This window comes from Erithacus rubecula (assembly GCF_903797595.1).
Source record: "Erithacus rubecula genome assembly, chromosome: 3".
Taxonomy (NCBI): Eukaryota; Metazoa; Chordata; class Aves; order Passeriformes; family Muscicapidae; genus Erithacus; species Erithacus rubecula.
Genome location: NC_136689.1, coordinates 43464474 through 43476632, shown reverse-complemented (window position 1 = coordinate 43476632; position 12159 = coordinate 43464474). Strand labels below are relative to the sequence as shown.

At 38.2% G+C, this 12159-nt stretch overlaps 1 protein-coding gene across 6 annotated transcripts in view; it reads left to right on the top strand.

The window, feature by feature from the left end:
* The window catches only part of TRAK1 (trafficking kinesin protein 1), a 124289-nt gene that overhangs the window by 81945 nt on the left and 30185 nt on the right, over positions 1-12159 (top strand). For all 6 annotated transcript variants that reach the window (XM_079299928.1, XM_079299927.1, XM_079299926.1 and 3 more), the window contains exons 4-6: positions 2810-2886; positions 6050-6166; positions 11822-11922. In XM_079299928.1, coding sequence (XP_079156054.1) covers positions 2836-2886; positions 6050-6166; positions 11822-11922 — 269 coding nt within the window. In that variant the 5' untranslated portion in view covers positions 2810-2835. The remainder of the gene's footprint in view (positions 1-2809; positions 2887-6049; positions 6167-11821; positions 11923-12159) is intronic.

Below are 12159 nucleotides of genomic sequence, written 5' to 3'. Positions count from 1 at the left end.
TTTTGATCACTAGAGAAATAAAAACTGCTGTACTAGGAATTGGCCAAATGTTATCTCGTCTGTGGAGGCTGAATAACTAGATATTTAGATACTTTTTAGGATTTTTTTTTTTAAATTATGCTTCTGAATTCCATTTTCCCCTTACTTTTCACCTTCTCTTCGCCACAAGCCTTGATTTCTGAGTAACTGAAAGCAACACCTCTTTGCAAGTTTGCCATCCTTCCTAAAGGGAATCCTTGATTTAAGTTAGTAGCTCTGCGTTTCCACAGTATTGTATGTAATAGTAGTAGTATGGACAGTAGATGGCTGACAGATTTTATTATATGCAATCTACTGACATTTATTTCCACTTGGATGAAGTGGATGCATAGAGGGACACTTCTGATTGAAACCCTTTTACACTGACTGAGTAGTGTGTGAAGATCTCTGTTTTTACAATCACCAACAGAACTTTGATGGAAGTTTCTGGATATAAAATCTATTGGTGACCAGTTTCTGCTTTGCTGCTGGTAATGTCTGTTGTTATAATGCTGTGGTATTGGATTGCCAGGTTAAAGTTTAAATGACAAGTTCTGAAGGAATAACCAAAGGAGTATCCACACAAATCAACCTTTATCAGCTGAGTGACTTCATTCTGTCTGTGAGAACACCACCCTTTTATCAGCCTGGCTGTTAGGAAGGTTATACATTTACCTGAATTAGGATGGTGTAAGGTTGCCATAGTCCTGCCCATTGGTGATTGTTAGTGCTAGGTAGAGTTGAAATGAGCTTGCTAATGACAATGTCAAATATTATTTTATAGTAGTGATGGAATGTTGTAACCAAGGGAGCTATTTAGTGTGCAGTTGTATTGGTAACCTGCTGGCATCAGCATCTATTTCTGATAGATGTTTTATGGCATGACTTTAACTTATTGTATTTAAAACAAAATTGAGTTTATGTTGATGTCTGTTTGTGTATGTGTGTGTGTGTGTATGAATAGTCTTCTGAACGTTACACGTTCTCTATTTATGTGAAGTTCTCATGGAAAACTTCTGTTAAACCCCTTTTTTATTTATGGCAAATGCTCTCTGCAAGTTACTGCATTTTTTTCTGTGGAATCCTTAGTAGTCTGCTTTTGGGTAATATAGCTTGTAGTTTACAGATGTACTGTATTTTTACTTCTGGTAAAGTTATTCTTTCTATTGATATGTCATGTTTGTCAGGTTATTACTTGAAGCATAAATTCCTTTATGTTACCACTTTCAGACTTATTATTTTGATAAATGCAATTATATTTTGAATGCTTTTGTACAGCATTCTTTGGAGTTCACTGGCACTACTCATGTCAACAAATATTATAGATGTTTTTAGGATGTGATCTACAAAAGTAGAATTCGAGAAATGGGAAAATAAATGAAGAAATTTAATTTTTTGCCATAATTTAAGCAATTTTCTGATCTTTAGGTAGGGAAAAATATCCTCCAAAATTTCAACAGATATCTAAGTACTGTTGCATTTGATGTATTATCAATGTGTCTTAGTGGTGATCAGCTGTGTATTTATATATATGCAGATATATAAATATATTATACATACATTATATGTATATTTATGAATTAGGTAGTGTTGTTTCCTTAATGTGACAAACTGTCTCCTGTTAATATTACTGTACAGTTCTGCTTTTTTTCCTCCTTGCTGTATAAATCCTATTTGGCCTGATCTGTGTCTTCCTCTGCCTTAGTGTGCACTAGAACAACATTAGCTTATCTGCCAGACAGAGCCTTGAGTGACATTGCCAAGGGTAAATCCCTCGAAGAACACCTCAGGGTACAGCAGCCTGATAACTCACAGTCCATGTGATCCACTGAATTTCATTAACAGTCCATTTTTCCAGAACTACAGGGTTTGAGGGAAAAGTGTAGTTGGAATAAAACAAAGGATAGAAGGGTAGAGCAGAAAGTGCTGTTGTTTGCTGTGACTGCTGGTGAATTTTTTGAAAACTTGTTGACTTCTTAGTAAGTCACTGTTGTTTCTTAGAGGATCACCTGTGGTGGTAGACTGAACTCTTGCAAACTTTGTTCATTCTGACAAAACTTCTGGTTCCGCCTTAGTGATTAACAATTTCAACCAGTCTAAGTAAGTATTTATTATGGGTGGTACTGTGGTCACTGAGGTGTGGCTAGGTATTACAAAAACCATTTCTTATTTTGCATACATACTTTGCTGTCTTGTACCATAAAACCCAGTTCTTATCAACTTAATATGACATAGTCTCTCTCTGATGAACAGTACCCCTAACAGTACTGGAGTTGCTTATTCATGGAGTAATGGTACTGCATGTCATACGAGTAGGTGGCATGATGGAATCCTAATTATGTATCTAGGAACATCTGTTCTGACTTCCTGATTGGTTTATTTTTAATAAACTCAAGATATTGTTCTTCAGAGAATAAAGTTTTAGGATTTTAATTTTGTTCTGCCACTGTCACAAGCAAGTGCTTATTACAAAAGGAGCATTTGTATTACCAGTATCACATGAATCTTGGATTTTTTGAGGGCAGGTTTGGGGAGGGAGGGAGTTAAGTTTTGTTTGTTTGTGATTTTTTTTGCTTTGTGATTTTAGCTCTTTATATGCTCATCCAAAGGTTGACATAAGCATTTTTTTAGATGAAAATCTATGCACATCTCAACTTAGAAAATTATTTCCTGAAAAGGGTGGGAGTTGAACTTCAGGGTTCCTTGTTGTGTCTTCCTGTTCAGAATATTCTATGATCCTCCTCCTGTAGTACTGCCTATCTGATTAACATTTTGCTTTATTCCTTTGCAGTTTTATGTGCTGAAAGAGTGGGCCAGATGACTAAGACATACAATGACATAGATGCTGTAACACGTCTTCTTGAAGAGGCAAGTATTCCATGTGTTGAAGGATCTCTACAGAGTGTGACAAAGTAGTACTGGAATTACATGGTGCCACTACTAAACATTGTTGGTAGATTGTCCTCCATTGTGGAGGAACAAGGGCTCTAAGTGTATGTACACTTTATCTCATTGGTAAGGTAAATATTCTTTCTACATAAAGATCATTTGTTTACCTCAGTCAAATGGTTCTATTACTTCTGGTTCTTTTTCAGTTGAGGCCATGTAACTTGTTCTTGGCCAAATGTTTGCACTAATGGAGGAGGAATCATGTTAAAATCACACATTTTTACAGTAAATGTAAATGTAAAACTGAATGTCCTTATTGATGGATGTATTTTCTTCAGAATATAATAAAAACAAGCTCACAGGCTTGTTTTCATAATAATTTTCTCAGATAATTTCTTTCCAGAGAAGTACATAGACACAAAATTAGAAAATATCTAGTCCTGTGTTTGTCTTGTTTCCTTCTTTTCCTTATGTTTGATTGATTTGGTGATTGTTTGTAGTTTTTTTAATACTATTATTATAAAAATTGGTATTGTAATCCTTAGCACTCAAGAAATGTTAAAAAGCAAGTGTCACATTACTATGCTTATATTCAATAAATATCATCATAAATTGTTTGACTAAAATTAGCTGTTTTTCTGCAGTAAACTTGAGCAATGATTTTCTCAAAAATGCTTATGAGTAACTCTTTAGGTGAAAACTCTTACTATTGTATTAGTTCATGGGTGACTGCAATTTAGTCCTTTATACTCAATTGCTTGCTTATTGCAATAGCAATGTCAAAATGGTGTCTTTCCAGCCAATTGGATGGTCTGTTATTCCTCTAATTCTGCAAAGAAACAAGCATGGGAATAAATGCTTATATCTTGTTCTGGTTACTCCTCAATGCAATACAGTCTTACATTTTGTGCTTTGAGCCAATACAAATTACCTGGTAAAACTGATGTGATACCCAAAAGACTTCTGGAATAATTCATCACCTTGTAGTTACAGTCTGTTAACTTGTTTGTGCCATTTTCCCCTTGCCTTGTTTTGCTGATATTTACTGCATTTGGTCTGCAGCTTCTCTAATAAAGATGGCAGCATTCTGCCAAACTGTTCCCCCCCTTAGTTCCCTGTAGCCAGATGTCCATAGATCCAGGCACACTCACAGGAGCAAGTGTTTTAAAGTTGCTTCTGTACTTTTGTATCTGGATGTTTGGAAGGGGAAAATAAGGGAGTGTATAACATGTCAAACTTTAATAAAACAAACACTTCCCAGTGAATATTTTTGTTTTATTTGACCATAATTTCCAATGAAATTGTTCTGTTCCTAGGGATAGGTGGACTTATAGCACCTTTCCCTGTTTTCTCTATGGTGGTTATCATAAGAGATTGTGTCCATTTGCAGAATTATATCCTCCTGTTGCTGTCACATACGAGTGAGGGGAAAAAACAAAAGCTACCCTTTTCTGTTCTTCATGCAAGCTTCAGGTGCTTGCATTACATTGATAGTGAAAGGTTGCAGCATTTGGGAAGATAGGAAAGATAAAATCTTGAAACACCATGTATGCAGGAATTTCAGAAATCTGTGCCTATAGCACTGCAACTAATGAAAGGGAGGGGCACCAGGCCTGCCTGGGTATTTGGTAAGAATTGGAGCAGATTTCTTCATGAATCTGCTTCCTCTCCTTTTTTCTAATAATTGTGTAAATGTGTCTTGCTTCTCAGTATTATTTTTTTACACGTTGCTGTAATAAATTGGTTCCTTATCGTTGTGTGAGTAAGAGGCATGTCCCTAAACTGAGATTTAGAGCTGAATTGCTAAAAATTATGTAGAAAGTCTGGGGAGGTTGTTTGAAGAGCATGGACATGCACTAACATTCCTCAAACTGGAAGTTAAATAACATTATTGCTATATAGCTCCTCCTCTGTAGAGTCAAAACCACAGCAATGTATTTTTGCCACTCAGTATTAATGAGGTTAGCCAAATTAGTGAACAATAAGTTGGCTTAAAATATATCCAAGCATGTTTTGGATAACTGTGGCACCTATTGTTCTGAAAGATTGTACATAAGATTACATTAGGATTTTGTGGCTAGATAATGCCAGTAGCTTTCAATGCAAATGTAAGTCTGACCTTCAGAAACCATTTGGAAAATGCTATTTGCAGATACAACATTGGTCAGTAACCTCTCTTTTTATTTACTGGTTGTTATTATATAATTATTTTTCCATTATGAAAGCCTCTCCATTCAAATTCATTGACTTCAAATCCATGTGAACAGTAGCTGTAGGTTATGAGGCTTTGTCATTAACATATGCATGACATAAGGTATCATCTATTCATAAAATCTGGGTGGTAGTCAGGGGCAGTAAGTAAGCTCCAAGCAGTATTTTCAGTAACAGGGAGAAAATTCTTCCTCAAATGGTATTGAACTACCATTTGGGATATGTTTGGGAGTTAACCACAGCACTATTTTACTACTATTTAAAAAGTCGAGTAGTTAAATAAAAAAATGATAAATAGAAATGCTTAATGAACAGCACAAAATTTTATGCAGTTTATCATCATCTCCCAGGCAGATTACAGTCCCATGTACCAGCTTCTGCAAGGCTGAGACATCTATATGTACATGCCATCAACAGGATAAGCTTCTAGTTTTTATTGGTACCTCTGATGAACTGTCAGGACAGGTGATTTCCAGTACTGTGCTCATAGAGGAGGGGGAGGAAAAGGGCCAAGAATGACATAGCCACTTAATGTAGTTTGGGGCATCTACAAGAAGGAAAGAGTTAGGATTTGTTTCTGTACAAAAGCACTAATAGTTGGCATACACAAAAATAGGAGCTGAACATTCATTATGGTGTAACTGGCTTCTACTCCTGCATAGCTTATTGCCTTTTATTTGTAGGTGGAGCAAGTAGAAACTGAAGAATGCTTTGAATGTCAGTCTTTTCTGAATAATGCTGTTGTAAGATACGCAAGACAGAAAGGGAAAATCAGCAAAAAAACCCTGACAAATAAACCCTCACAGAAGGGAAAAGTCTTTTTATTGTTGCTAGTTCTTGCCCTTTCAAGGCAGTTTTACCCTCCCTCTGATCCTTTGGTGATCACAAAAATATAAATTGAAATTGGCTTTCTATTCTTATTGCTTCACAGAAAGAACGGGACTTAGAATTAGCTGCTCGGATTGGCCAGTCGCTGTTAAAGAAGAATAAATCACTGACAGAAAGAAATGATTTCCTGGAGGAGCAAGTTGAACACATCAGAGAAGAGGTAAGATTTTTATGCCTGAATGCTGTATATGTAGTGATGGGGGGAATTTCCTTCTAGCTTCGCCTTGTCCATACATTTGGCTGTGGGCAACCTGCTCCTGTGTCTGACCACCCAGCTAAAAATGTCTTCCTTACATCTAGTCTAAATCTGCTCTCCTTTGGTTTAAAACCATTACCTTTATCCCATCACAACAGACCCTAAAAAGTCTGTCCTTATCTTCCTTATAAGCCTCATTTAAGTACTCAAAGGCTGCAATAAGGTCTTTCCACACCATTACCTTCTCCCTGCTGAATAACCCAAATGCTCTCAACCTCCTGTTATAGGAGAAGGGGATATTTTTGTGGCTCTTCTCTGCTTGAACAGGTCCATGTCTGTCTTGTCCTGAGGACTCCAGAGCTGACTGCTGAGCAGAGAACAGTTGAGGAGGAGAACCACCTCCCTCAACCTGTTGGCATGCCTGATGCAGGCCAGAGTATGGCTGGCTTTCTGGGCTGGAAGTGCACACACTGGTGTGACCAATAAAACTCACAAGAAAGTTTATATTATTTCAAGTAGCATAGCACCTGTGCTTTAAAAGAGCTCTTTGTCTGTAAGTACAACTGTCACTAAACTCCAACTTAATAAATGAGTTAGGAGCCAATGTTGTTTCTCATATTCTGAGGCAGAGACCTTGATTTTTGAATCTCACCCATTGTGGTTTTGAGCAAGACAGAGAGCAGAACAGTGAACTACAGTGGAGTAAAAACCTTTAAAATGGTTCCTAATTAACACTGCTCAGAAGTGTGAGATGTTGCATTGTAAGTGTCTCACATAAAAGACATATAAGTATCTCACTCACAGATGGAGTGATCGGTGATGTGTGATAAATGGTGGTGGAGCACACACAATGAAATAATATCCTTTGATGTACCTACCCTTTTTGGCATGGAAAACTAGTTGTGTTTTCTCCCAAAGGAGTGCTGTTTGCCTGCTGCCCAAGTCCCATCATGAGGCAGACAAATTTATTTGTGTATTGGTCAATATGACATGTACTAGATATGTGCAAGGTGACTGAGCAAGACTCTGCATTCATACCATCCATCCAGAGTGGAAAATTTGATTGAGGAAGGTAGAGACCAGGGGCAAGCTGCCTCTGTCCATGTCTGGTTTTATTTAGTGGGACTGAGGAGCAGCATTAGGAAAAGTGCCATCAGAAATAAGCCTCTTACCAGGTGGCTTGGTATGTTGGGCCATATGTTCTGTCAACACCCCTCTTTCACACTGTTATTTTGACTCGTTCAGAAACTGATGCTTTTGAGGCACAGCTCATCAGACTTTAAAGTTATGATGCTTTTGTGTGTTGAAAATCTGCCTTTTAGTAGTTTGCAGATTTTCTATTAAAGCTGAATTTTGAATATTTGAACAGAACAGTAATAACTAAGACAACTGTCTTTAAGGAAAAGAGAAAAGATAAAATAATTTATTTGATACTTCTACAATTCTGTCAAAATTGCCTACAAATGGTTTGTCTGGGATATATATGTTTTATGTAATACAGGGCCAAATTCTTTCTGGCTGGTAGTGCAAAATTAAGGTTCTCATTGGTATATGTATCATGGCATGAATAATTTAGCTTTATATCTGTATTTATCTCATGACATGAATATTTTTGCTTTATATCTCTTTGACCTTTGTTACGACAAAACCTTCTATTCATCCCATTAAGTAGACTGAGTTTTTCTTGTGTGCTGGTGCCATGCCACGTTGATAGGGTACATGTCAAAGCTATAAAGACCTGTGCAAAGTGCATCAGATTCTTGGGTTTGTCTTTTGAGTTTTGCACTGTTACATGCTGTCAAGTTAAGAAGTGGCTGTGATCATGTTTAGTAAAAGCTGATGTAACTGAGATTTTTTGCAGTACTGGAGAACACAAGGGTGAGTGGACTGAAGCAAGCACTTTAGTGTGTGCACAGACCCTTCAGTCTCAAGTTACTGTTTCACTATTATATTCTAGAAGCATAAACAGTATACTGAGGAAACGTTCTTATTTGTAAAGTATTTTGCTTACAGAGATGGGTGTCTGCCTTTTCAGCAGCAGAGTGTAGTTCCCAGGTACAGTGTCTGTCTGCTATTCAGTAAGAATGCTACAGCTCCATGTTCTTTTTTTCTGGGATGGTTCTGCCTACACTTTGATATTGTCTGCTTTAACATTAGAGCTCAGAAATGAATATTCTCAAAGGAATGTAAACCATAAAGCTGCACAATGTGAATTGTATTTGGTATGGAGTAGCTCACTAGGTTTTAGCTTCTCCTAATCTTTCTATATTTCCCAGTTTCTTTTTCTTTTTCCTGGAAGTATTTTGTTCTGTGTTTCTGAAACTTAAATGGCAACACTTCCAATGCCATGCAAGTCCTCAAATAACACCACCTCAAACCTCTGTTAACTTCTGAGTAATACAGTCCTCTAGACCTGTTATTTGAGTTCCAGGTCACCTGTCAGAGTTTGTGTTTTGATGATAGCAGGTTTCAAAGTCCAAGTTTGAATTTGTTCTGTGTAAAGTGAGAGGAAAGGAAAAATTTGAATTATAATCTGGAATGGTGGCTTTAAAAAGGTTACATTGCTTATGGTCTATTAAGAGTAGAAATTAATGTTGGAAAGACAGAAATGCTCTTTGACTTGTTACTTGTATGAGTGCTGTTTACATGCAGTATAACAGTGTCTTCCTTTTCAGTAATTCTAACCTGCTAAGCACTTAGTTGTCAAGAAAACAAAACAGCTCTTCTCTTGAAACTGTTGTTCATGATTTAGTAAAGATTGATCCTGTGAATAAGGTCCCAAGTCATTAAACTGTTTTTCTCTGTGTGAGGATATTTTTTCTTCTACTTACATTATTTTAATATAGGTATAGCTATTTCCTGAGTTAGTTCTGAGCTTGAGTAAAGCTGTCAGGCCAGCAGGGGCAATTAAAAGCCTGAAGAGATGAGTTAGCACCATGCTTGGCTCATGGGGTGTCGTGGGCCATGTCCCATGGGCAGCAAGGGCTCAGTCTCTAGTGCTTGGTGACAATATCAGGATTGTGCAACAGTAACACGTGGCAGTGTTTGCTCCAGAGGGCACATGTTGTGGTGGCTTGTGAAAATGTAGAACGGGCTGTTTCTGTTCATAAAATAAGTCCAGTGTTTTGCAGTGGGAAAAGGTGTGCTGGGTCTGTCTGGGATGCTGATAATGTTCTTCACCAGCCCTACCTGGTGCTGTGCTTTGGGTTTGGGACTAAATCAGTGTTGATAACAATGTTTTGGCTATTGCCAAGCAGTGCTTGCCCAGCATCCACCAGACTCTCTTCTTTTTCCCTCATGCTCCTCTCAACCTCCCCAGCCTTTTTTTGACCCTTTTTCACTCTGTCCACCCTCTGCAGAAGATGCTGGGAAGGTGCGCAGCTCTGGTAGCTGACCTGAACTGTCCAAAGGGATCTTCTATACCTAATGTTGTTACATTCAACAATAGAAGGTCAGGGAAAGGAGGAGGAATCTGGGACATGCATGGTTATGGTGTTTGTCTTCACAAGTTACAGTTCTGTGTGCCAAGGTCTCACTTTCCAGTAAGTGGCTGAACATGCACCTGCTGATAGAAAACAGTGAATATATTCCTTATTTTGCTTTGCTTGCATGGGAAGCTTGCTTCATTTATAAACTGCCTCAGCAAGAAGTTTTTCTTGCTTTTGAGCTTCTGAATTCACTTCTTCATCCTATGGGAATTGTGTGGCAGACTGTATGCTCAGCTGGTGGGTGCTTTGCTGCTCACCAAAGTTAGCACACCACAAAATGCTGCATCAAGGGGAGGTGTAGCTAGAAGTTACTGTAGTAAGTTCTGTTTCACAGCCTGATTGAGATTTAAGTGAGCTCTGGAGATCATTTAGTCCAAACCCTCTTTTTAAGCAGGGCCCCCTAAAGTCCATTGCCAAGGACCATGTCCAGAGGGTGTTTGGCTATCTCCGAAGTTGGAGACACCCTGCAAGCTCTCTGGGCAACCTGTGCCAGTGCTCAGTCACCCTCACAATTAAAAAGTTGTACCCAATGTTTAGGAGGACCACCCATGTTTTGGTTTGTGTCTGTTCCAGGTCCTGTTCTGTTAAAAGATCAAACTTTCTGACTGCTCACCCTTTTTTGGAGGATTGGAATGCTCGGAAATTGCAGTAAAAATAGTATCCTCAGTTTTTTAATTCATAGAAAAAAAACCCCAGTAACAAGAGCTGGAAATGATTTAGTGTCCACCCACAGACAGTATCTGAATTCTTGCTTCTTAAAGATACTAAGTTATAATGTGTTGAAGGGAAGTAAATTGTTATTTTTGGTTCAGCATTTTCACTCTTCCTGAAATGGAGAAAGCGAGCCTCCAAAAATTAATGCTCAGGTTTTATTTAATAGTTTTCTAAAATGTAGTTGTATGGGGCTGGTTTTTTTCCCCTTGCTATGTAGAACCCATGTCTCAGGATGTCTCATTATGCAGAACAGTCTTAGTTAAGTAAATGACCTTGTTTGCTTCAAATTCTGAACAACTCAAGTGCTTTTTGGGATGGTGTCTGCTCTTTTGTTCGATGAAAATGGAGTTCAAATCTTTGAACTCGATTTGATACTCTCTATTTCTTTTCTAATAATAACTACAAAGCAAAGTACGCTTACGATATGAAAAGCAGAAATTTAATAGAAAGAAACATACTGTGTATTTTTTACATAGGAAAGTGCAAACTGAGGGCCAGGTCTTGTTGTGCAAGTGTCAGGGAATGGATGCATCTCATCAGTTATGCTGTCTATAGTTGTGCAAGGCAAATAAAAGTAATCTCCTGCTGCTGGCATCTTAAATCACAGCTGTGAAGTGGTGTATGTGCTAGTGTCTAATTAGGCTTTTAACTCTTTACTTGGAGAATAGCAATATAAAGTAACAAAGATTATGTTTGTGGAGCTCACAATTACAGGGAATCTTAATCACCCACTTTTGATGTTTTGTTCATTTTTGAGGTATGTGTGTGCTAAGTATGGAATCCCACAAACTACTATACTAGAGCCAATAAAACCTGGAAACTGACTGCAGCCTCCACTGTTGGAACAGCCTCAGAACAGCAGCCTCCCACTCTGTGGTGGTGTTCTGCAGCTCAACAGGCTCCTGAGTCACAATTGTAACCTATTACACAAGCATTTCAGTAATTTTATTTAAAGTCTCTTGGAGAGGAAGAAATGTCTGAGGCCTGCAAGGTTGACATCCAAGCCAGCAGGTGATAGTCATCACACGAGATGGATAAAACAATGTTTGACTTGATTGTGCCACATTAATTTCTTGCTGTATCATTTCAATGTATCCATTACTGTGCATGTGAATCTAGACTAATGCAAGAGTGAGTCAGGATTGCTCATCTTAAAGAAGGTAAAAAAGAAACATGTCTAATAGCAGTGAATAATTGCATATTTGGACTTGTAAAAAACCATTTAGTGGCTACTTTAAAAGATACACTTTCCCTTCTTTCTAAGAAATGAAAGAAATAGTTCTGTTTCAGTCTTTGACTCTTAATTTAGTCCAAGGTGATACCTGGAGGGTGAGTAACAAGCTAATTAGTGGTGGGTTTGCTTAAAAATGTGACTAGAAAATCAGCTTATTGATCAGTGAGCTCTTTGTTTGTGCAGGTTTCTCAGTTGCGGCACGAGCTGTCCATGAAAGATGAGCTGCTCCAGTTCTATACCAGCGCCGCTGAGGAAAGCGAGCCGGAGTCCGTCTGTTCCACCCCGTAAGTCATTGATCTGCAGCGTGGAATTGTCACCTGTTGGATGATTTAATAACTTTGAAAAGTGGTAAAACTGCCTCTGTATTGTCTGGAACTATAAATGGGACTCAGAACTTGGTGCTAGGCTGCAGCTGGAAGGATTTGCACTGAGCCAGCTGGCTGTCCAGGTGTGTTACAAGAGCCAGGAGGGGACGGTTCGTAGGGAGACATAGGGACATAGTAGGTAGGGAGACTGCTGAC